The 25,888-nt window shown below is 51.1% G+C and overlaps 2 protein-coding genes across 3 annotated transcripts in view; one reads left to right on the top strand and one right to left on the bottom strand.

The window, feature by feature from the left end:
* The window catches only part of Plcg2 (phospholipase C gamma 2), a 132,485-nt gene that overhangs the window by 55,636 nt on the left and 50,961 nt on the right, over positions 1-25,888 (bottom strand). For both annotated transcript variants that reach the window (XM_078032730.1, XM_078032729.1), the window contains exons 4-11: positions 24,848-24,941; positions 23,909-23,956; positions 14,881-14,965; positions 13,032-13,115; positions 6,359-6,402; positions 4,611-4,683; positions 1,083-1,184; positions 246-364 (exon numbers count right to left, since the gene is read on the bottom strand). In XM_078032730.1, the coding sequence (XP_077888856.1) occupies positions 246-364; positions 1,083-1,184; positions 4,611-4,683; positions 6,359-6,402; positions 13,032-13,115; positions 14,881-14,965; positions 23,909-23,956; positions 24,848-24,941 (649 nt within the window). The remainder of the gene's footprint in view (positions 1-245; positions 365-1,082; positions 1,185-4,610; positions 4,684-6,358; positions 6,403-13,031; positions 13,116-14,880; positions 14,966-23,908; positions 23,957-24,847; positions 24,942-25,888) is intronic.
* LOC101972819 (succinate dehydrogenase assembly factor 3, mitochondrial) lies at positions 21,329-21,772 on the top strand. The gene is given in 2 exon segments (XM_005318464.4): positions 21,329-21,518; positions 21,520-21,772. Coding segments are annotated over 2 exon segments (312 nt in total). The 5' UTR covers positions 21,329-21,348; the 3' UTR covers positions 21,662-21,772.

Here is a 25,888-nt window from a genome sequence, read left to right as displayed (position 1 = left end):
CCCAACTTGCAGAAAGGCAGGTTTGCTGACTTAGGGTTTAGGGCCATCGACAAAGGATTATTACTCCAACACCAACTTGGAGAGGAAGCTGTGTCCCCCACCCCTTCCAGAAGCTTCTGCACATGCCAGTGTGAGCAACTGGCACTCCCTCTCTACCTGTGTGACAGGCCTTGCCAGGGCAGCCCCCTGGAGCACGGCCGCTTGGCCCCTTGGCCCCCAGCCCACCGGGCTGGCAGGAAGCTCACGTGTTGTGGGACGAGGAGATCCAGTAGTGCGACAAGGGGTTATTCATGTCCTGCATGTCCACCACGTCGTACTTCTCGTCCCAGATGCTGTTTTCTCGTGAAAACAGGTACGTGAGGAACTGAAAGAGACACAGAGGCAGAGCCGTGGCTTGAGGACCCCGTCTGGCCGTTTCTGCTCTGTGCCCTATGGGGAGAGGGCAGCTCTGACGCAAGCACCCACGCATGGCTTCCCGGATTCTCAACACACCGGCTCAGGAGGCATCGGGCCACGGCCACCCTGGGCTTCCTGCACCCAGCAATGTTTTCTTTTTTAATGTTTATTCCAAAACGTTTTCTTCCTACACAGAAGTTTTCCGTCATTACAGTAACAAACGTCTGTGAACTCACCACCCAACTGAAAACCCAGAATGTTCCCAGAATCACAACACCCAAAGGCAGGACACTTCCTATCCCAACACCTAGCTCCTTAAAATTTAAAAAAAATCAGAAGCCCAAGTGCCCCGGGCTGTACTCTACCTGGGAGCAGCCTCCCCACCCTCCCCGCCCGGGCCTCCCCTGCTGCCCTGAGCAAGGTGGACACAGCCATCCCTGCCCCAGCCACACTTTTCCATCTTGTTCACAGTGACATGTCTTCCCTGGTGGCAGCGCCCTCTAGTGGCAGATCACACAGCCACACAGGGAACAGGCACAGGAAAGGAAAGGCAGGAACGACCCCAAACCTGGGGAGCCCCCCAGAGACAGAGGGACCCGGGGCCGCCGACGGCAGTGCCCTCCGAGGGAAGAGACCCAGGAAACAAGCCCTGGAGGACACGGGCACAGCCAGCCGTGCCCACTCACCTCATCCACAAACAAGAAGGGTTCGGCAGTTTCCCTCACTGTGTCGTCGATGAACTTGGTCATCCGCTCCCGGACCTTGTTCAGATCCTGAGCCCACAGCTCCTGGAAATGACAGAGAGAACAAGAAATCACCAAAATGACAACTGGCAAAACTCCTCCCCACTCAGGGTATATCCAGCTGTAAAGACCAAACTATTGACCAATTCTGAATTCCTTGGCCATCAGGGGCCACATATCAAGGTCTTGGCCAGGGGTCAGCAAATAGACTCTACAAAGGACCTAAGAGCAAATATTTTAGGCTCTGCAGGCCACAGGGTGATAATTCAGCCACTTCCTGTGCAAACACAGCCACAGACAATATGAGGCACACAGGCGTGGCTATGTTCCAATAAAACTTTATTTGCAAAAACAAGAAGAGGGCTACACTTGACCCATAAGCTGGTTGCCGACACGTGCCCTGTAATAGTCCACTACATTGGTTGGTAGGAAGCAGCCAAGGAGCATGGCGGTTGTGTCAGCCTGCCAGGGTTACCTGCCCGGCTCATCCTCTCCTTCCGTAAGGGCAACCTTAGGCAAGATATATGCCCTCTTTGTGTGTCCACATTCATGACACTGAAATTATAGTGTTTGCTGCACGCTTCAGCAAGGGACTGCATAGAAGAAGGTTATGGGCTTAACGTGGCACCTGGCACACACTCAATTCATGAAGGTTTGCACAAATAATTACCATCCCCAATGGCCATCTTCAGCCCATACAAGGCTGCAAGTCCTATACTGTTACTGTCATTTTAGAGACAGAACACAGAAGCCCAGGACCATTAAAAAATGACCCCAAGTCCACAGGGCTCGTAAGTGGCAGAGTCCAGTTTCCAAGTAACTAAACTTTGGAGAGTGGAAATAGAATCTGATCATGCCCTCTTTTCAGGGAGTCAGCCAAGCAAGGCTGCTCAGAGATGGCTAAGGCCTGAAATACACCCATCCAGTTCCAACACAGCTTCTGCAGACTTGGAATTCCAAAGTCCTTTAGGAAAAGAACACATCGCATACAGTCACTCTGTTTTCCTCTCCACACCCCCAAACCCCCAAGCCCCCAACATTCACAGGCAAAAGGAATGAACTGTGGCACACACTCCAGCTTTGACTGTGGGTTTCAGGTATCCTAAAACCTCCGTCCTTACGGATAATAAAAGCAAATTGCTGGCAGATGTGAGTGTGGTTGGGTGGGAAGGGTCAGAAGAGGGTGTCAGGAAAGACAAAAAGCTGAAGCACAGGTGCAAATGGTGTGGCGAAGACCTGCCTCGCTGGCACGGGGTGCAAAACCACAACAAGCCCTGCCGTGGCCTCATGCAAATCCGCCGGGATCTGCGGCACAGACCGGCGAAGGCTGGGAGCAGTGAGTTCATCTCCATGTGGTCCTTAGATCTCTGACTAGGCAACGTGAAGCTTCAGGGGTAGGATACTGATGGCAACCCCTTGCTGGCCCAGATGTCCCAAAGAGGCCGGACACGGCACCCTTCCTTCCATCCCCACGAAGCATTTGATTTTATTAAAAGGCATAGTTCTTAGCAAATATAATCTGACACTGGACTGGCTGTGCACAAAGAGACCTCTGCCTGAGGGAGACGACAATTCAATGTTCTAGGAGGGAGAAAAGCATCTACATGATGTGGGTGGCTGCACTAAGCACCTGCGACAATGAAAACGACAAAGAACGATGACGAAAATGAAAATAAATGGTGCTGGCAGTCACCCTGGGCACTGGCTCTGCCGGGGCCTGTGCTGAGCTCTCTCAGCAGAGTGACTCATCCAGGATGCAGCAGGACTCCAGAGGGTGTGTGGTACTCTCCACGCAATGTAAACGGGGAACAGAGGCCTCTGTGTTAAATAACGGGACCTAATGGGGAAGCTGAAACCAAACCCAGGCACAGGGGCTCTAGGGGCTGAACTTCAACGCCTTTTTGTGGAGTAACACCCAGGGCTGGCTATACTTAGCCAGGCCCCTGCCAGAAACGTGGTTGAGCTCCCGGTTTCCATTCCTACTAGAATACTGCTGTTATTTCCTCGGGACATGTGCCTAGGAGGGCAACTATTTAATCAAACTGTATGCATCTTGGTTTAGTGTTTTCATCTTAATAGCACATAGCCAAACGGTTTCTGGAAAAGTTGTAATAATTTGCACAAAGTACTACAGTAGCCATTTTATATGAGCACCATCACCCTAAAAAAAAATGTCGCACAGATCCCCAGGTGCACAGAGCACCCCTGCCCTTTTCTCCTGGCCCTATGACCTTGAGCTCTAAGGGCACCCAGCAGCTGGAGCCCAACAGGGGGAATCCTGCAATACAGTAGGTAACCACTAGGTGGGGCTAAATCTACACTCAAGTCAGCCTACTGGGAAGTTCTGGAACATCCTGGCTACTGGTATCAGTAATTGTATCAACTTAACTCCAATAGTTCCCTGCAAAACTGAACATTCTAAGCAAAGAAGAGCACAGAATCTCACAAGTAACTGCTCAACAGAATTAATTTGCCCCCTTCCTTTTAACCAACCTGCGTCACTTTCCCTGGGCCCTACACAAGCAGGGTATGATGAGCACAACGCCCATCAAAGTCCTCTTTCACCATGGCCCAGAGCGCCAGGGACCTGCCGCCACTGCCTGGGCCCTTATGCAAAACGTGCCTCCCTCCTGTCATTAGCCTCTCTACCATCAACGAAACCCAAACCCGGGCAGGGTACTGGGTGGCAGACACCAAGAAACCGCTCACTGTGTCAGGTGAAATAGGAGGACTGTGGCCGTGGCTTTTAAAAACAAGTCCCCTTCTGTGCAAGAGAGCTACTGAGGCATTTATAAGTCAAAGGCTACAAAATCCAGGCCACAGAGTTCAGCAAAGGAACGGAGAAGGGGGCAGGACAGGGGAGACTCGGATGGAGATGGGAGGGAGGTGAAATAAAACTGGTAAGATGTTCCTAATTCTAAGTCTGAGTAATGGAGACGCGTGGTTCACGATCTACTTCTGTGTATGTTTGAAATATCTGGCAACTCAGTATTTTTATGTAAATGAACTTCATTTTGTCGTGAAACAAACAGTTCTGAAACTATAAAGTCTATTCAAAAAGATAAAGAAGTCAAATAAATAAGAGAAAACGTCAATGAGACTCCAGTAATATAAAGAGAAATTTTAAGATCATGCAACTATACTTGTGTACGTACACACACACACACACACACACACACCTGCTGCAATCTTCTCTGACCCCCCCCCCCCCCAGTTTGGAGCAGTGTGAGCTCTCATCCCTATTTACCAAGGGGAAATGGGTCGAGAGGCTGAGCACCCTGCCCAAGGCTGTGCAGCTAGGGAGACTTCAGACCCCGGGGTCACCACCCGTCACAGAGCTTTCAACACCAGCCTGAAGCACGAGGCACCATGGTCAGAGAGGCTACTGCTATTCTATGACAGTCAGAGGCCAGGTGGACACGGTGTCCCCTAAAGGCACCCCCAGTCTCAGCACGCTTGCCATTCTCTCACCTGCTGCTCATGTAAGAGAAACCTCTGGAAGTCCTGCAGGTAGACGGCAGAGGCATCCGGCCGGTCAGTGTTGCTGCCCTCAGGGAAAGAGAGCACATTACAGAGAGAAAAATCAACAGAGGGCCCCGCTCTGCCCAGAGTGCCCAGCCCCCACTCTGCCAGGTACCAGGCTGGCCCCCAGATGATGCAAGTGAATGGCACAGAGTCCTTGACCTAGGAGGACTCAAGGAGGGGCCCTAACACCAGAATCTCAGAAAGTGGAGCCTGGACTCTGCATTTGGCCATTCCCAGTGTCATCCAAGGTCTGGGGCACACTTCTTGAGTGTGACCATGGAGAAGACAGAGGAACGAAGCAAGAGAGATGAGGCAGGAAGGGGCTGCCCAGGATGAGCCCAGAGGGCCCCACCAGACCTGGAGGGCCAGGGAGGCCTTCAGGAGGAGAGTGAGGAGGGGCGAGTGGGATGGAGATGAGAAGTGTCCAGCAGGGGCCCAAGGAAGAGGGCGGGGGACGATTCCAGAGGGGAAAGTGGGGACCAGGAGGCAGGGAGGGCAGGACCTCAGGGCCACAGCGTGCACAGCCCCTGCTGGACAGGGCCACATGTGGAGCCCGTTTAGCAGGAGCTGATGCTAGAGGAGCAAATGGACCAGAGCCTGGGCCTCCTCGGAGTGTGCCGAGCCCTCGGGGGCTCTGAAGACGGGGAGAAGCCGCTGCAGTGGGCAGGACTCTGCCAGGGAGCCAGCAGGGGCCCTCGCTCTGGAGACCCTTCCTCTGGACAGAGGGATCCTTCACTCTGAACCAGGCAGGACCCCCTCCCCAGCAGGCCGTGGACGGCTGCTTCCAGGAGAGGACGTTTGCAGCTACCAAAAGCCCAGAACCTCACTGAATGGGCACAAGCCTCTGCTGGTTTCCAGGGAAGCACATTCCGCAGAGGAGAGAACTGCCCGAGCACATGCGGGAGGGTAGGAAAGAGCCGGACCTACACTACATGGGACCTCACGTGCTGGAGCCGCTCCCCTTACCAACGCCAAGAGTCACAGGTCTGCCGTCTCAGAGCAGCCTCCGGGCCTCACACTAACCCTTCCACCCAAACTCTGAGAGTCCACTCATTTGACACCTCCGTTGGCATCTTGGAGCTCTAGTTTAGAGAGTGACAGAGGGAAAGTCACTCCTCACTGAGGACTGTCGGTGCCCCACAGGCCATCTCTAGGTGCCACTTCACTCCATGGCAAACGCTTCCGGTCAGACAGGCTTGGGAAACACAAGACCCCTGACAAATCCCCACCCGGGGACTCCTGAGGCACAGGAACGTCCTGACGAGTCCTGCAGCACTGACCCTGGATAACGCTCTCACCACAGGCCTGAGTCCTCACCACGTGCCCAGCACCAGGAGGCACCGTACACGCTTCACCCACTTTAATTCAGGGCAACCTGCTTAACCAGGAATCTCCACTAACCTCCCTTTAGCTTCTGTAGGAACCTGCTAACGTGTCAAGTCCAGGACGCACACTCTAGGAAGGAGCCCCGAGGCTCACAGGCTTCTTTGTAGAGCCTTTTGGACCATCCACCCAACACTCTCCACCCCGTTGCTGTGGCCCCTCTCCCATGCCACCTGCTCAGGCTGGCCGGTCCCCTGCCAGGGACCCTGTCCCTGAAGATCAGTCATGGCACAGTGGTGTCCCTTCACAAGGGCCAGCTGCACCCGAGGCAGAGCTAACCTGAAAAGCAATGACATAGAGAGGTGCCTCACCCCAGGATGAACACCGCGGAGTCCTTCTTGAATTCGTCAAGAATCTGAAAAGGAAAACACGCACAAAATGAGACGGGACAGGTCGCACGACGCCAACGAAAAGACTTGCTAAAATATCACCACGGGAATCCATGTTAGCTGTGACCATTTAGATGGAACAGAAACTTCTGGAGCAAAAGGGAGAAGTCTCCCTCCCCCATCCATCCTCCTCCCGAGAAGCGACCGCTCTTTGCGATCAGATCGGCTTCCTCCTGGAGCTTGGTCCACGGGTGTTCCTCTACCTAGATCTCACTTTAGCACGTCACCCACGTCTCCCGCAAACTTCGGGGTGGTGTCTCCTGCTTCACACACGATTCTGCAGCCTCAAGCAGCGCCACTTCACTGGTTTGAAAAGCCACATTTTATTTCATGATACGTGTCAGTCCACTTGCTCTCACACCAGTCTTATAAGGAGCCCCTGTGCGTTCACACGTCCACCCTGGCCCACACACCAGCGTTCCCACAGGCCATCTTCCTGGAACCAAATCCCAGCGTGAGATTTGCACATGAGCTCCCAGACTCAGACAATCACTCTCAAAACATGGACCTGGCTGGGCAGCCCCACTGGACCATGCCACCTTCCCTCCCAGCATCGCTACATTTCAAATCCTCAGTGTTTCAAAGATGGTATTTCTCGTCTTCAAATCCAAGGGCAGGAAGAAAGGCCAGACGGCTTCAGTTCTGCTCTACCGGCCTGTGACGTGGGCACCTTCCTCCTGCTTCTACTCACACCAGCTCGTCTGCTGAGCACTGGACACACAAATGCACACACACACGCATGCACACACACACACATGCACACACACACACACATGCACACACACAGCCCTTGTCTGTGTCTGAACACTGCAATTGTGTAAGATTTGAGTAATTCTTCTGGACAGAAATGGAAATGCAGCCACTGGCCTGTGACTAACACTAATGATATCAAACAGCGACCAGGCCACCTGGGTCCTCTTGCCAAACTACCTGGAATTGTGAGGATGAGGAATATCGCTGACAGTCCAGAGGCAGCCCACAGGCTGGGGAAGCACAGGGGAGGGTCCACATCAGTGTATACAGGTGTGTTATTTTTTTCTGGAAAGATGATCCATATCTTCCATCAGCATCTCAGAGAAGCAGTTCACCCCCAAAGGCTGAGGGTCTTTCAGACAAACGCGGAAGTGCTTCCTTTCATGGCTCAGCTGTAAATGGGGGGTGGCTTTGCCAGCTGCTCTCTGGGCTCACTTGGCACTTGGGTCACCAGGTCAAGCTGGTGCCGAACTGAAGGCTGGGTGGTCTGGGGCTCTGAAGACAGCACCGTGTGACACCCCTGGGGACTGCCCCACCTTGCCATCCTTCCTGTTCCTGTTGATAGGGCTCAGGAGCTCCACCACATTCTGTGCATGAGGGACATGGATGGCGGAGGAGGTGCCACTGGACACAGAGCTTCCTGGAGCCAGGAAAGACCCTGGCTTCCCCTCTCTGTAGCTCCCAACTTCTTACAGGGACCCCTACATGCTGAACCAACCAGAGACCATGCACAAAGGTGCCTGGGTATGCGTTTGCAGGAGCTGCACTGGGGCACAGAAAGGAGAGGAGCCCTCAGGGAAGAGCTAAGAACACAGAGGAAAACATTGCTCCTCATGCCCAGCACTTGGGCAGCCCAAGGGGAAGCAAACCCGGGACTCTGAACTTGGAGACAAAGCTGCCTGGAAATATGTTCAAACCCTGGTTGACGGCAGCGGGCGTGGGGCAGGGAGCGAAGGACAAGAGTGGATGATGCCTCCAGGCCCAGCTTCCCCTCACATCCATCCTAGTAGACAAGTAATAAAATACCCCCTTCTCAGAAAAACAGGAAAAGGGTCAGAAAGGACAAAGACCTGTGCCAAAAGGACACGCCTAACAGTTCCAGGGTCCAGAATTTCACCAGCTGGATCTCCAGGGCCCCACATGCAGATGCCACCATGCAAGTCAAACAGGCGAGATCCCAGCAATCAGAGAATATTCTAGATGCTCCAGGCACATAATGGAGGCAGCAATTAACTTAACCCAGCATTACCGAGCAGGAACATGCGGTCAGATCCTCCCTACCCAGGGGACCAGGGTGGATTTTGCACAACTCTGGGCAATGCCCAGGACCCAGCCACCCCAGCAAGGGATGCGTGTGTGGTCAGGGAGCTGTGTGCTCTGCTAACCTCTGTGCGCCCTCTGGGGTCCTGCAAGTCTCTGCAGATGAGTCGAACAAATGACTAAAACAACAGACAAGTTCGCTTTCCCTGGAGCTAAAAGATGACAAGGAGACCTCACCTTTGAATTGGCCCCAGGAGAAGTAGAAGTCACTAGCTGGAAGGAGACATGCCAAAGGGAGGGGACAGCAGACCCCAGAGTCATGCAGATCAAGGAATGGAGTTTTCCAGCATGGATGGAGGCAAGTCCAGCATTCCAGAGCTGTAACTCATCATGCCTGATCACTGCACTTAGCAGGTAGGAACCCTCTGGTCTAGGAGGCCAAGGGCCAACCAGAGAGTCACTGCCAACTTGTACCCAGCGGACTCTCCTCCTCTCCAGCCATCATCAACAAGAATATCTGCACCATTCCCGGGGACCCTCGGCCTAGGCATCTTTAAGAAATGTAGATCACTCGTGCCCTCCACACTTGCTCCCATAGGAAAGTTGCAAGAATAATCATTAAACTTCTCATTGAATGTACAGGCACAACCATAGGTAGGTTTACAGGCTTTTTAATTTTTTTTTTAAGGTACTAGGGATTGAGCTCAGAGGTACTCTACCCTGAGCTACATCCCCAGCCCTTTTCTTTTTTTATTTATTCTAATTTGTTATATATGACAGCAGAATGCATTACAAGTCATATTACACATATAAAGCTCAATTTTTCATGCCTCTGATTGTACACAAAGTAGAGTCACACCATTCATGTCTTCATACATGTACTTACAGTAACAATGTCCATCTCATTCCACTGTCATGCACCACCACGCCTGGATAATTCTCCTTCCATTTGTAAGCATTTTCTCCTTTTATATACAAGGTGTGCTCTACCCACAGGGAACCCCACAGGCCTGACCAGGAGGTACCTGGGAAGTTCTATTGTACATGTTTGAAATGACTTAGTATCAAAGTTTTAAGAGTCAACAAGAAGCATCAGTGGTTGGGCATCAAAGTTGGGCAGGAGAACTCAAGTCCTCCATCTGCGGCTTCCTAGGGGTGTAACCTCCAGTGAAGGGCCTCTCTGAGCCTTAGCTCCTTCATCCATAAATTGGAGACTAACAATACCCCTTTCACGGGGCTGAGAATTAAACGTTTGTACTTAGCACAGTATCTAACATACAGTCCACCCAAAGAAATGTAAGCTATTATCTGCATAATGATATTATTACAGTCTACTTAGATGTATATCCCCTCGTGGGGAGGGCACACTGGAAATTAAATTACCTTCCTGCTGCTGCCCAACTTTCAGAAGCCTTGAGGCTAGATAGCTGAGATGTAGGAAGGTAGGTGATTAACACAAGAAGGAATGGGCATCCTCAAGCTAGAAAGCATTTGGCTACTGATTAGCATAAACCCACTCCCCAGTTTCAAATCTGAGGCTCATGAGTCATCAGGACAGCTCTGTCTCTCCAAGGCACCTGAGAAATCCAACTAACGCCCACTCAGGAGGCCACTCAAGAAGCTATTGCCTTTCTCTGCCTGGTGCTTCCAGCCAGCTCAGAATCAGAACAGTCTGCTAGCAGATTAGGGGAGGGGCAAGGAGCCCCCCACCCCAGGAGCAGCTCAAGCAGCCAAGACACTGTTTACACAGCTGGGGGCTTGGTCATTCAAATTCTAAACCCTGAGTTTGCAACTGCTGCAGAGGAGCTTTATAGCCTCCCACGGTAAGACCCAGGACTTCTGTGGCCTGGCAGGCAACATGAATGAGGAGAGGGCAGGGCTGGGACAAGCAGGAACCCGACACATTCCTCCCTTTGGCTGATCACCATGGGGAGCTCTGGACCCATTTTTAGATGGATCTCGACTTTTTTAAGGATGCTCAAAAATCTGAATTTTAATATACGCTCTCACAACCTTTAAACAAAAGCTTGATTTTTAAACTATTTAAACCACTGGACAGGACAGGATCAATCAGATGCAGGCTCAATGTGGCATTCTGGCCACCAAGGGGCAACCTTGGACAGAGTTCAATTTTCCCCAAAGTCCCACCCAGGGATACTCCTGGAGGGTCAGGGATCCCGCAAAACTAAAATTTCTTCTCTCACACACATGCTTTTTTTAAAACCCATACAGCCAGGCGCAGAGTGGTGCCTCAGGAGGCTGAGAGGCAGGAGGATCACAAGTTCCAAGCCAGCCTCAGCAACAGCAAGGCCGAAGCCACTCAGTGAGACCCTGTCTCTAAATAAAATACAAGATAGAGCTGGGGATGTGGCTCATGGTCGAAGGCCCCTGAGGTCAATCCAGGGTAACCCCCCAAAATTTTTTTTAAATAAAAAACAGAACCCATATTATAGGTGAAATATATCTTGGGCTGGGGATATATAGCCTAGTGATAGAGGGCAGGGTTAGCTTGTGCCAAGCCCTGGGTTCAATCCCCAGCACTGCAAAAAACACAATGTAGGTACAATTTCCCCCCCACCGAGGAGGCCCCCACCTGTGCAGGCAGGGGGAGCAGCCTTTGGCAGACCTACCAATTCTCAAGCTTTGCCATTAGTCCAATGGGACAGCGTCCTGAACTTTCAGGGCAAATTGTCACAGGCACTGTCAAGTGCATAAGGCAGCAATGGCCATCACCAGGATTTTGTGCATATCAACATCAAAACACTTTTGTTATCCTCAAGAACTAACTGTGGATAAAAGTAATAGATTCTGACCTAAAAGAGTATTGTGATCAGCTTTTATGAAACATGCAGTTTTGTTGTTGTTATTCAGGTCTCATATTTAAAGGAGGACTTCTACAGTTTTAGAAGTTTGAAATCTTTGATCTGATTTAATATCTTCATTTCGATGCAGAAGCTGCATCAGGGAATAAAGATGGCTTCCCCCAGCATCACTCGGGTCAGTTAGAGATCAAACTGGGGTAGAATCCACTTCCCCCAGCTCCAGAGCCTATAATCTTTCTCCTCTTATTTAGCAAACCAATAATGAATTATTATATATGTGAAAAGTAAACACATGGCATTTGAATTTTTTACTCCATGAAATATGAGTCTTCCCCAATCTAGGCAGAGAGGGAAGGCTTCTCCCCTTTCTCCACCTCTTGTAAAGTTCCGTGGCTAAGTTAGCCACTGCATAGTCAGCCTGCCCTGCATGCGGAAGACAATCAATCATAATAATCTAGTAAAATTCACACAGGCACTTGAAACTCCTGGTCTCCTACTCGGATCCTCCCAGTGCCCTGTGGGATGGGACTCATCACTTCCATTGCACAGAAGAGAAGACTGAGATTCGGTGCAGTCGGGAGCTTGTCCAAGATCACACAGCTAGCTGGCGGGAAAAACCAGAGCCCACTGGTGCCAAGTCCCACGTGCACCCCGCTCCCTGGAAGCTCCCTCTGGAACCCCCTCTACAGTCTGCAAAGCCCTTTCCAGCTGTAAAAGCAAGAGCTCCATTGAACATGTGCCGCCCACCAGCTACAGCATGGCATTGCCCTGAATAGCCCATCTTTCAACTTGATGCTTTACGGAGCATTTTTATTACCAAAGTAACATGCAACTTGGAACCAGTCGGAGGAAATGATATTCAAAGAAGAGTTACTTCTTCCTCCTACCCACCCTCCCAACCCCTCCAGCACACGGATGAAACCAACATTCGGTGGGAGTTACATATTCTTCCTCACTCTCTCTCTCACTCTCTCCTGGCTCCTAAACATGAATGCAAACAGACATTGGAGTGCTGTGGTGGGCCATGCTTTCGTAAACCAGAATTAGCTCCTTGCCATCCCCACAGGACAGCACCAGCATCCTCCCAGGCCAGGAGCAACAGAACTGACTGTCATCAGCCGCTTAAAGGCACACAGTGTGGAGGGGCCATGAGTCACCAGGCCCCTCTTCTGAGGGGCACCTCTTCTGAGGGGCATTCAGAAGACCCCAGGTATGTTGGCAGCATAAGAAAAGCTACCATAAACATCTGGACTACATCCTTAGTCCCTCATTCCTGCAAAACAGTCTCCAAAATGCCACTTTCAGGTCAAAATGCACATGCATCTTAATTTTAAAAGTCTACTGTTTTCACGAAAAAATAAGTCCACGTAAAAAATAGGAATAAAAGTGTTAAAATAAGAAACACACGTGACCCCTCAGCGCAGAGCCGGCTGCTATGAATAATTTGCTAATTTCCTTCCAGAATGAGATAAGACAGTAGTCGTTGCACTCTGTACCTTCATAGGCTCAGATTAGGTTCATACCCCACCAGAAGGGACGCGGGCCTCAAGCCACCACCCTGTCCCTTTCCCTGTAGCTCCCCCACAGTTCACTCTTTTTGCCAACCTAATAAATGAAAATGCATGTCACTGTCATTCCCGTCTTATGTTTCCTTGGCCAAACGGGCGGTCAGATACTTCCTGTGGGTTTTTCAGACACAAGCCAGGCTTCAAAACAGGAGACAGAGCATCATTTGACCCTTTGCTCAGGATTCCTCTTACCGATTTCTGCTGCTCAAACATGAGTTTTTTATAGAAGAGGTGGAACTGTTCAAAGCTGAGTTCATCTTTATGTGCACCAATTTCCTGTAAATACAAAAAAATTAAAAAATTAAAAAAACAGTGACCACATAGTGTTGGGTGTCCACCATAAGCCGCCCCCCCCCCCCGACTGCCTGCAGGAACTGGACACCATTCCTTCAAGGACAGCTCAGAGCCTCCTGTGTTCCCCTGAGCCAAGCTGTCCACAAGTTTCCCAAGTCACCCGTCTGAGAGAACGCCACAGGGACCACCGCCACCAAGGACGGCCCTCCCTTGAGCCCCCAGGGGAAGAGTCTCGGCCAGGTTTCCAAGAGCCACCGTCAACAAGTCCTCCTCCTGTGGGCAGGAGGTACTTTCTTTGGAATTCTGAATCCAGACATACTTATAAAGTATATATACATAATTCATTTTTTAAAGCATAAATTTAAAAAAAAAAAAAACCTGATTGTCAATCAGGAGTTGGACAGAATTCAGCTCCAATCAATTGCTATTTAGGGCTCTGAGCAATTTAATTGACCCTTTCAGACCCTCAGTATCTTCATCTATTAAACAGGAGGCCCATCACCAACCTCCTTATCTTCCCTGAAACCAAGTAAGATAACAGATACAAAATGCCTGGCTACACAAATGCCTGATAAGAACAAGATTCTGATCACTCAGGGATCAATGATAAATGCTCCCCTCATCCTCCTTCTCTTCTCAAATCCTGCCTGTCTGTTTCTGTTGAGGACCAGTGTAGGACAGTGGGGTAGGTCAAAGCATGGCGTGGTCAGCTCCCCAGGCGCTCGCTAGGACAGAATGAGCAGAGGAATCCTATGGATGATGGCTGACACTGGCATGGCCACAAGTCCCATGGGGCTCCTGAGATCCAGTACCCGCTTCCTGTCAAATCACAAGGTGCCTGTCCTTCATTATCTCTGTGCATCCTTGCCCCACCCAGAGAAGCCCCCCGACCCTCTGTATCCCGTGACTCAGGGGCTTCACTGTCCTGCTCCAACAGCTCCAGAACACAACAACAAAAGCAAACTCAACGAGAGGTGGAAGGACAGATGGCTAGAGGACAGGTGGGGGAATCCAGAGCCATTCCCTCATGAGCACACCAACAGGACTTATTTACAAACACTGTTTTGCAAAAAATACACGTTCACGCTACTAGGAAGAAAGGACACAGCAGGAAGACCAGGCGACAGGGAAAAGAGCAATGAGTACAGGTGCTCTGCGGCCGACAGCCCAGCGGTCTTCACCACGTCCTGGCAGGGACGGGGAACATGTCCCGCAGCCATCACCCTGCTAGGAGCCACAGCAAAGTATTATGATGCATGGCACCTTTGGTTAAGGTGACTGCCAGCTAGCCATTGAGATGTTATGATTATGTTAAGATTTACATTCATATGGAAATTGGACTCCTGCTGTTCACCTCGGCCTGCTATGGGACTCAGGTTACGGGACTCCCGGAGAGTTCCCATTGGTTGGGGAAGGATAGTAGGCGGGAATTCAGGGGGAGGTCCGGGCCCCGGTTCCGGTAGAGACACACACGTGTGTGGACCAGCTTGCTAGCCCGGCGCACACGGGGCATTGGCGGCCTTTTTAAAAATAAAGTTTTGTTCCTGCTTGAGTGGCTTGTGATTCTGTGCCCAGCCGGGTTGCGGCATCACCCCATCTGCTACTGGGCAGGAACAGGTGCACTGGAGGCTGGGACTCTCTGGGCACCGCCCCACAGAGCTCCTGCTCCCAGGCAGCCATGGGCTGGGGGAGAGGCACCACGTAGCCCCGAGTTCCTAAGATTCCCAGGCTCAGCTTTGAGACTTACCGTAAGCTTGTCTTTGAGGAACTTGGCACCGCTCACTTTGAAGTTGACCAGGGGCAAGATGGCCTTCAACTCTCGGAGGCTGATGCTGCAAAAGAGGAAAGATCCGGATCCATGGGCCTCGAGGGCTCAGCCGCGCAGGCTTCAGCCCGCCCCATGCTCCCACCTCCCACCCTCCACGAGCAACCTGGCTGGCAGCTGCTTCCTGAGCAGCTAGGAACCAAACACTCGGGGTTCATGGAGGGGACTCCAGTGACGGAGGCTGGCCCCACCCCTCAGGGATGTCCACAGTCGTGGTAGGAGTCGGGTGTATGGGGATGATGCCCCATGAGGAGGGCTGGCCTCCACCCTCCAGAGATGGCCCGGGACCCCCAACACCAACCGCACAGGGGCTCAAGGCCAGGCCAGGTTACCAGGGGCGGGGGAGGGGCGGGGGGCACCTGAGCTGGTTGTGCCCCAGGCCGCCCAGGCATCACGGGCCTCCCCCTGTGAAGCCCGCATCAGTGGCCCAAGGGTTCAGAACAGGTGGGGGTCCCTGGGGAGCCCACCAGAGGCCAGAGCAGCACAGCCAGAGTCAGAGGCAAACTCCAGAACAGCCTCGCGCCCCAACCTCCATGCACTGCCCCCCCACCGTGCGCTGGCCGTCAGCTTCACTTCAAGAGGAGAGGAGAGTGCCTCCCAGGAAAGGGGACACTAGAGGTCATCCAACCACAGTGGTGACCGCAGCCGAAACTCATGAGTGTGCGCCAGGCGCAGGGTGCGCTCCAGGCGCCCTGTGCAGTCCCTGGCTTCCACAGCCCTCGAAGGCAGCACAGGCTCACACTCCAGCCACGTCCAACTGCCACCAGGGAGGGCACACACCACAGGGACAGGTGAGACTAGAGTCTGTGACCCACAGGCAGGAGATCCAGACCCTGACCAGAGAGCCCAGCGTCTGGTGGACTAGAGAGGGTGAGGGTCAAAGGAGCCTGCCCCAGGCGTGGGCAGGAAACGACCCAGCTTCCTCCACACGGGAGCCCAGCCCCACTGTCACCTTCACAAGGAATACAGGTGACCGTCCAGCGGCGGCTCCTGAGGAAGGCTGGCCTGCTCTGGCCACCCAGAGTCCCCACCGCCCACCTTCTTAAACTCTAGTTCTGACGCCTCTCTGCCGTCAGAGCCCTTGACCTGTGAGCTGCTCCCTGTCCACCCCCACTGCAGGGGCAGAGCACCTCCACAGAGAGAAGCTCAGAGGCACAGAAAGCCCCCAAGGGCTGGGTGGGGCTTAGTGGGCAGAGGAGCCAGCAGCTGGGGGACATTACCCCCCACAACTGAGAAACCCTCCTGACTCCTCTGCTGAGGGTGGAGGGCCCGAGGGGGCCAGCACCGCAGAGGCAGCAGAGAATGGGTCTGGACCCGGTTGGTGGTCCTGGGGCCTCACACTGGGAGACGTCAGAGTCCCCTCAGGAGCCCAGGTTGCACTGGGCAAAAGAAGCTTCCCATGTCCAAGAACAGAGAGGGTGAGGTGCACAGAGCTGAGGACCAGGGGAACAGATCTGGGACCCGGAGCATGAGAGTCAGGGCATCCGCAGCACCTAAGCCCAACTGTCACCGCAAAACCAGAGCCAGAGCTTCTAGAGCCCTCCTCTTCCCCACACTGGACATTCCTGGAGCTCAGCTCCACCTTCTCTGGCTGATCATCAGCTAGAAGGTGCCTAGCCCAAGGTCACACCCCCCCCCAGGGCAGCTAGCATCCAATGACAGGCCCATGCAGGGGAATAAAGACCTCCATCTGGCCTTGGTTCCAGCTCTGTGACGCAGTCCCTGAGCTGCCCAGGGGAGCAGCAGATCCCCCTTCTGGGGAAGGATAGCAAAAATCCCTCCCCCCCCCAGGAGCCACCAATGGTCCCTCCCTCCTCCATGGCAGGCATCATTGAACAAAATCCTGCTGCTCTTCCCTTCTCAGCCTGGCCAAGTCCCAGGACCCTCAACGCTGCACCCCATGTGGCCACTGCCAAGCCAGTGACATTGGCAGCTCTCTAAACCCACCCCACCATCCCAGACCTCTACTATGACAATGACAGACACATCATCCGGGCCTTGCCCCAGGGTGTCCACAGACCAACCCATTGAACCCTCCCGCCAACCCCCAGTTGGGAGGCAGGACTATTCTCTTTCAAGGTGAAGAAACTGAGGCACAAGAAAATTAAACCATTTGTCCCGATTCACCCAACCAGCAGCAGAACTTTCTCCACCGCTGAAGACGTTCCACATCCAGGCCCTCGGCGCGGCCGCCGGCCTCACGTGGCTTCTGCAACCAAGGGGCTGCTTGTTTGTTTTTTGCTTTCAGGGTACTGGGGACTGAACCCAGGGCTACCACTGAGCTACACCAGCCATTTTAGAGGTTTTGGTTTTGTTTTTTTGAGACAGGGTCTCGCCAAGTTGCCATGCCTAGCCTTGAACTTGATCCTCCTGCCTCGGTTCCCTTGAGTGGCTGGGATTAGAGGCGTGCACCGCCATGTCGGCTCTGAGATACTATTTCCAAACCGTGTTCTAGGTTCTCTCCACCAGTAGCCCTTAGCAGATGGTCCCTCCAGCTTTATAGGAAGGGCTCGCAGCTGGGATTATGATTTTTTAAATTCTATTTAATTTTCATTATGTTAAACAGCCGCTAGTGTTCAGCAGCTCCCAATATGCACAAGCGGTTGGAGGGTCCTTCTGCAAACAGTTCCCGAGGTATCCACCTCACCCAGGAATTCGTTAAAATGCAAATTCTTCAGCCCCAGCCCGGAACCACTGAGTCCACTTCCTTGGTCCCTTCATTCTAACCCTTCAAGGGATTCTGAGGCTTGCTCAAATTTAAAAATCTCTCTCTAGCTCCCAACCGCCCCGCCCCCAGCTTCAAGGAAAACTTCTAAAAATTTCCCATGGCAGAGGCAGTGCCCAGAACAACAAAATCTGCCCAGGGAGTTGTACTGTGCTGGAACCTCAGCTACTAACCACACGAAACCCATTTGCATTCAGGGAGATAAATGGACCCACACCTGTCTCTCACCTGCAAAAAAAACCCGCCCTCTCCTCCCACTCCCTGAAGGCCCAGCTCAGTGGCCCCTTTGTCCCTGCAGAGCTGAAGGAGAAAGGAAACCAATTCTGCTATGCAAATTCAGCGCTATCCACCCAGCGGGCAGTGAGGGAAAGAAAAGTCCGTGCTGGTGAGGAGGTGGGGAAAACCGAACCTCTCAGGGTGCCCCCCCCCCCCCGTCATGGAAAACAGGACAGCACTCCTCCAGATGCCAAGGAGAATCACCACCACTGCAGCACCTGCGCTGCTCTGTGCAGACCCAGAGCAGAAGGTAGAGATGGCAGAGACCACCACCACCCTGCTCACACAGCACACTCACCAGAGCGGAAAGCCCGAGCACCCACCGTGGAAGAGCGGACAGACAAAATGTGGTAGGACAGACACACAGCACACCATCACCTGCCTCGAAAAGGAAGGAGATTCCAACTCAAGACAGGGGGACGGGCCTTGAAGACACTGCTCTGGGTGAACGGGGCGGAAAGACGGATGTCTCCCCATTCCACCCCGAAGAGGGGCTAAAGACATCAGAGACAGCACGGGGCTTCCAGGACTGGGGGAGGAGTGGGAGCTGCCCCTTAACGGCTCCAGAGTCTCAACTTGGAAAAAGAAAAATTTGTGGAGTGGACAGGGGTGGGGATCGGCTGCAGACTGGGAACGGCTTAACCCCACAGAACCACGTGCCTGAAGGAGGCTGCAAGGCGTCATCTTCTGCCACAATAAAGCAAAATTGAAATCTTATCTTTTTAATTGTAAAGTGACCAGTCAGGGTGAAGAAGGAAAGATTTCCCTGACTTTCAATAACACAATTTTTTAAAAAATTTCCAACAGGGGGACTACAAACCTTAGTGCCAACCTCAACAAGGGGGGCAGCTTTAGACAACTGGCCCCAGGGACCTCATGTAGAAAACGGGTCCCTACCTCGGCAGTGAGCTAAGAGCGTCCCACAAGTATGCCAGAGCTTTTTGGGGTTGGGGCTGCTAAGCAAGTTCTCCACAAAACCAGCGGCGTCCATTTTGCTTCTGCAGAAGTTAAGAACCAGAAGGTGGCTTGGGCCAAGCAAAGCCCCTGTGATTAGGGCTCCACCCAAACCAGGCCAGCTCCACGCCTGCCCTCGGGTCCTTGTGCTCCTCTGTGGCTGCTTGGTTTTCACAGCCAGTCAACTGACGTGGGTGTCAGGAAAGGGTGAGATATTGGCAGAGCTGAAAGGAGCAGTTCTTCACGGCTTCCTTGACCAAGCTCCCTTTGAAAAGCTCCCTCCTGTCCGCACGGAAAAGGTGGGATTGTCCACACGTTGGCAGAGCAGCAGGGCTCAGCCACTGGGAGGGAGACGGAGCGCCTGACCAGGGCCCCATCCAGGACAGGACGCCCCCTCTGCTGAGGGCCTGGACCAGAGCGTGGAAAGGTGGGTCTCCACACAAGACCTGCAGAACCACCCCGGGCGACAGCGAGGTTTCCAATTCCTGGCCACATAAGAAGGAGGAGCAGAGTCTGAAACCAGTACAACAACCTCCTGCCACCACGGTGGGGACAGGGGTGGCCAGGATGGCTCTTTCTGTCACCCTTTGCCAGTGTCCATGGTGAATCACACAAACCACAGAGGAGGGAAACACAGCAGGGAGGCGCCCCCTCCAAGGCTGAAGGAAACCAGGGTGTACAAAATCTGCCAAATGGCCTCGCCGGCTCCAGCCCAGTGTCCCCAGAGGACGGCCATCTGTGCACAAGACAGGGGAGGACAAGGGAGGGGACCCCAGGAGGAAGAAGCAAGGCAGGGGCTTCTGGCTGAGCTGATGTTCCCAGGACTTAACCACCTCATGGTTAATAGCTCCAAATCCTCCGTCACCGCACTGAGGGGAAGCCACAGAGGCCACCCAAAGCCCGACTTCAATGAGAGATGGACTCCGTAAGGACAGAAAGGCTCTTGGGAAGGCGAGGGAAGTGCTGGCTGTTGAGTTACTGCCTTGAGTATGACACCGATATTTCTAGACCAAGAATAAATGAAAAGGAAAAAAAAAATTTAAAGGTCAAATGTGAAGCTAAAAAGAGAAAAATCATTGCAAAGGGCACAGAGCCCACCAGCTGAGCGCGAGTGCGCAATAAATAGCTTCCATCTTTTCATTATTAACAAGAACTGGATCATAACCCCCAAGAAAGAAAAGGAAAGGGGTCAACCCTGTCCAAAAGAAGGATATGCAAATTTAAGCAAAAATACACCCCTGCCTTTCACCCATCAGATTAACAGAGGGCGAGGTCCAATGCTGGGCTCCACGCCCAGGCACAGGTCTCACCAGCAACACTCAGCAGCCCATGTTGCCCCAGCAGGATTTGTAGAGCCGCTTTGTTGACAGTAACAACACAAGGATCAGGAACAACTCTGTCCCTTGATAAGGGAATGATGTTTGCAACGACACCACATTCAGCTAAGGAAAAACCAAAACCACATATTTGTTAAAGAAAAGAAAATGCCTAGCACAGAGCTGGGTGTGCTGACTGGGATACTCCACCAAGGTCCTGTCCAGCACGCTGCCTGAGGTCGCCCAGCGTGCTTGCCCAGCCCGGCGCACAAGCCATGGCCAAGTAACTCTGTTTGCCCTTCACGGTCAGCCTCGCTCCCACCACAAGCTATAGGCGTGAGGGATCATGCGTCCCACTATTCCCAAGGTACAGAGGTGCTCAAGTGTCTGTGAATAGGGTCACGTCCTCTCTGAAGCTGGACTGGGATTCTCCCTGGAATGGAGGCTCAGCCCACACAGAATATACCGTCACCACTAAACTCAGCAGCCCTTCATGATATCCCTGAAGACATTAGGGATTCGGAGGAACCTGCCTCAGCAGCATCAAGGATATAATATGAAAAACCGAAAGCCAACCTCATGGTAAATGGGGAAAAACTGAAAGCACTTCCTTTAAAATCTGAGACAAGGATGTCCCCTCTCACCACTCCTGTTTTATATAGTGCTAGAAATTCGAGCCAGAGCAATTAGACAAGAAAAGGAAATTAAAGGGATAAAAATAGGGAAGACGACAAATTATCACAGTTTGCAGATGACAATAAGCCTGTACCTAGAAGATCCAGAAAACTGCACCAAAAGACTGAGACGTAATAAACAGTTGCACCAAAGGAGCAGGTTACAAAATCAACATACAAAAATCAATAGCTTTCCTAAATACCAACAATGAATCTGCAGAGAAAGGAATCAGGAAAACAATTCCTTCACAATAACCTCAAAAAAATAATATATGTAGGAATAAACCTAACCAAGGAGGTAAAAGATCACTACAGTTAAATAAAAAAAAAACTATAAAACATTGAAAAAAGAAGTTGAGGGAGATCTCAGAAGATGGAAAGACCTTCCATGTTCGTGGAGAGGAAGAATTAATATTGCTAAAATGGCCATATAGCGCATGGTGAAATGCCTGGAACGCACGTTTCTCGGGTCCATAGCTTATATAGGCGGATCTTGCAACTACACCGGGTTCTACCCCCAGACCTTAAATCTCTGAGTGACCAGTACGTGAAGGACGAATTTAGGCGACATAAGATCATTGGTTCTGACGAGGCCCAGCGTTTCTTGCAGGAATGGGAGGTGTATGCATCAGTGTTATGGGAACAAGCTAATGAATACAGACAAAATTCAACTGAAAGAGCATGTTTTGGCACCTCCCTCCCAGAGGAAAAACTTAATGACTTTCGTGATGAGCAAATTGGACAGTTACAAGAACTGATGCGAGAAATTACTAAACCCAACAGGCAATTTAGTATCACGGAGTCTACAAAACCAAAATTTTAGTAAATACAGTAAAGTTTGACAAAATATAAAATTTAGAACCTTTTAATTATCATTGGTTTTTTAAAGTTATTATTTCATCCTTACGTATTATTTTATTTTTGGCTTTTATGAATGCAGTATGTGGATCAGGATCACCAGCAGACAACTGGAAAACTTTAGGACATTGTTGGAATAGCAGTATTTACTGAATGAAATTTGATTTTGTGCATTAAATAAGGAAGCCTCCAAAATGAAATATTGAGAATTTTTTGTATACAAGTTTGTTTTAAATGCTGATGTTCAAGCATTAGAGATTTTCTTTTGCTACATCAGTCAAGTATATCATAATGAAAAATGTAGAATTTAAACAAGTTTATTAGATTGTCATTCTGAAAGTATCATTTCCACTTTAATAATTGCATAGATGATTATTCTGCATGTCTCCTTCTGACTCATTGTTTATTCACAATGAAATGTTAAAGAGAAGCTTTAATATTCAGTATTATATTATCATTTGCATAGTAGATTGTACAAAGTATAATAATGGCCCTTCAAATTAAAAAAAAATGGCCATATACCAAAAGTAATGCACATCTAAAGACCAATGACATTCTTCACACAACTAGAAAAAAAGCAGTCCTAAAATTCATGTGGAAGAATAAAAGACCCAGAGTAGCCAAAGCAATTTTAAGCCAAAAAAGCAATGCTGCGGTGATCAAAGTACACTATAGAGCTGTAGTAACAAAACTGCATGGTACTGGCACAAAAACAGACACATAGATCAACAGTACAGTACCAACAGAAGATAAAGAGATAAGTACAGTCACTAATCCTTGACAAAAGTAATATACATTGGGGAAAAGAGCCTTTTTAACAAACGGTGTTGGGACAACCAGTTATCCATAGGTAGAGGAATGAAATTAGACCCTTTTGTCTCACATGGCACAAAAGTAAACTCAAAATGGATCAAAGACTTCAGAATTTGACCAGAAACTATTCAACTTCTAGAAGAAAATACAGGGTCAACACTCCAACTTTCAAACACAGGCAACAACTTTCTTAGTAGGACCCCTGAAGCTCACGAAACAATTCCAAGAGTTAATTAATGGAATAGCATCAAATTAAAAAGTTTCTGCCAAGCAAAGTAAGCAATTAGGAATGTGAAGAGAGAATCTATCACGTGGGAGAAAATCTTTGCTAGCTACTCTCTGACCTCTGTCTTAATATCCAGAATATATAAAAAAAAATTTTACACCAAAAAAAAAATGAAATAACCCAATTAATAACCGGGCAAATGGAATTAGACAAGTTCTCAAAAGAAACATAAATGGTCAATAAATACATGAAAACCCAAATTCAACATCATTAACAGTTAGGAAATGCAAGTCAAAACTACATTGAAATCTCACTTCACAGCAGTCAGAACGGAAGTCATCAAGAATACAAATGATAAATAAATGCTGAAGAGGATGTGGGGGGGAAAGGAACACCTTTATACTGTTGTGACAGCAAATCAGTACAATCACTGAGGAAATCAGTAGGACGTTTCCTCAAAAGATAGGAATGGACCATAGGCCCCAGCTATACCAGTCCTCGGTATGTTTCCTGAAAGTTAAAGTAGGTCCTACTACAGATACATACATGCATCCCATGTTTATCGCATCACAATTTACAACAGAGAAAAATGAAATTATGGCATTTGTAGGGAAATGGAGGGAACTAGAGACTACCCTGTTAAGTGAAATAAGCCAGACTCAGAAATTAAGGTTCACATGTTTTCTGTAATATGTGGAAACTAGAGAGGAAAAAGGAAAAGAAACGGGGGGCGGGGGGGTCTCATGAAAATCCAAGGGAGACCAGTAGAGGAGAGGAGTGGAAGGCACCGAGGGAGGGGGTAAGTGCTGGGTATTGATAGTAGCCAGATTATATTGTCATATGGCGTGCATCTAAAAATATTAACAACAAATCCATCCATCTGTACAACGATGTGCACCAATTAAAAAATGTGGAGGAAAAAAAAAAAGAAAATTTTGTCACCATTAACCCCCAGCACCCAGCTTGGCATCTGTCCCTCCATCATCCAAGTGTGATCTCACAAGGACCTTGTCCACCACAAAGCATGCTCCAAGCCCCTTGGAACATTTGAAGAAAAAAATGAAAATTAGAGTCCATGGAAAACAGCAAAACTGTGCAAGAGTCTTACCTGTTTCTTCTGGTTTGATCTACAGAATAAATCTGCTTCCTCAGCCAACTGGAAAGAGATTGAGACAAACAAAAAAAGAAAGAAATTAGAAAATAGTGAAGTCTAAGCAAGTTCTAAGGGGTGGGGACAAAAGGAAGAGAAGCAAAAAGTATTTTAGGCCAGGTGTGGTGGCCCACACTGGTAATCCCAGCCACATGGAAGGCTGAGGCAGGAGGATGGCAAGTTATCAGCCAGCCTCAGCAACTTAGTGAAGCCCCAAGCAACTCGCAAGACAGTGTCGTTTCTAAATAAAACACAAAAAAGGGCTAGAGATGTGGCTCAGTGGTTCAGAGCCTCTGTGTTCAATCCCCAGTACCAAAAACAAAATAAGAAGTGTTTGGGCAGCTTGGGAAGAGGTTTCCCTATGGCTGAAGGCCTCCATTTGAGCCAAGAGGGCCCCTTCCACAAGGGGAGGCTGGGCTTCTGCGTAACTTGGTGTTTCCTTCTAATGACAGTTACTAGTCCCCAAATAGCTGGTGAAGAAAAACAGCAGAAGTGGGCCTTTGGTTTACTGGGGGCAGTACTCATGCTCAGATCCCACTGATACCCATCACCTTGAGAGACAATCCTGAGGGAGTGACAGGGGACAAACTCCAGTCCTGACTCTGGCTGCCTCGGTTTGGGCCACCTGCCCCCCACTGAGTCCTAACAGAAGGACGCCCTCCCGACCGCCACCCCAGTGGAAGTTTCCATTTCAGTCCCGTTGCTCTGCTCACCGAAGGCCAAGGCTAAAGAGTAGCACGGGAGGCCCGACTGGAAGCACGGGAGAGCCCACAGTCCCACGCGCCCACGGCCCACGGGCTCCCAGTGCACCTCCAAGACGCAATGCCCCACCCCCTTCCCTTTAGCCCGTTGCCCAAGGAGTGGGCGAGCGAGGGCAGAGACGGGTAAGCCAGGCACCTCTCGATGATGGTGGGGGTGGACGCACTCATCGCTTCTTGGTGCAAGATCTTCAAGCCAGAGAGCCACTTCATGGCGTCCTCCCTAGAGTCAGCTGGAGAGGGGACGGCACAGAAGCATCGTTAATCACTGGGAGACTCTGCCTGGAGCCCCAACCCCAGCAGAGTTACAGACCAGGGGGGGACGGGAGAGAGCTGCGCTGCCTTCCAGGTTGGCAGGACACCAGGGGCGTCTCCTTCACACCGTCACTGTCCTGGGGCCTGCTCCCGACCGAGACGAGGCTGCACTGGAGACGGGCCTCCTCCCACAGGCGGCAGAGGGGCTCCCCATACCACCTGGACCCGGCCGAGAGTGGCAGTGACTCCACAGAGGCCACTGCTGAACAGCTGGTGCCGTTCCGAGAGCCTCCCTGTATCTGCCTCCTCTTGAGGAGCCCACAAGGGGCGCGCCATCACCACCCCAGCGAGGAAAAACCGAGTCTAAGGTTCGGTGATGTGTCCAAGTCCACAGGGCTCCTAAGTGCCAAGAAGGACTGAAGGTGAGTCCTCCCAGAATTCCTGACGGGCCTTGGAGTGGGCATTTGGGGGTGACTAGACTGAGATGAGGTTATAGGGACCTGCAGCCCACCCCAACCCTAACCCTAATGGCGCCCGACTCTGTGGATAACAAGCTGAGGATCCGGAACTCCAAGCCAGGGGTGCTCAGACCCAGCTTCAGACAATCGCTTGGGTGGCCTTCCAAACTCCCAGGGCTTAGGCCCCACCCGAGATACCACTTCAGAAGGGGGGGCGGGCAACTCTCCCGGGGGTGCTAGTGGGAACACAGGCTGAGGTCTCAGGGCCTCTATCACAATCACGAGTTACCACAAACCCAGCGGGTTGAAGTAACACGGAGGTGTCTCTTTCCATTATGGAGGTCAAGTCCCCAACAGGTTGGCAGGGCCGCGCTCCTGCTCAGAGCCCTTGGGAGGGACCCACCTCCTTTCCTCTGGGGGCTGCCTGCACTCCTTGGCCGGGTCCAGCAGCACTCTGACTTCTGCGG

The sequence above is a fragment of the Ictidomys tridecemlineatus genome, chromosome 15, assembly GCF_052094955.1.
Source record: "Ictidomys tridecemlineatus isolate mIctTri1 chromosome 15, mIctTri1.hap1, whole genome shotgun sequence".
NCBI classification, from domain to species: Eukaryota; Metazoa; Chordata; class Mammalia; order Rodentia; family Sciuridae; genus Ictidomys; species Ictidomys tridecemlineatus.
The sequence above is the reverse complement of the archived record's forward strand: the minus strand, read 5'-3'. Positions and strand labels throughout refer to the sequence as shown.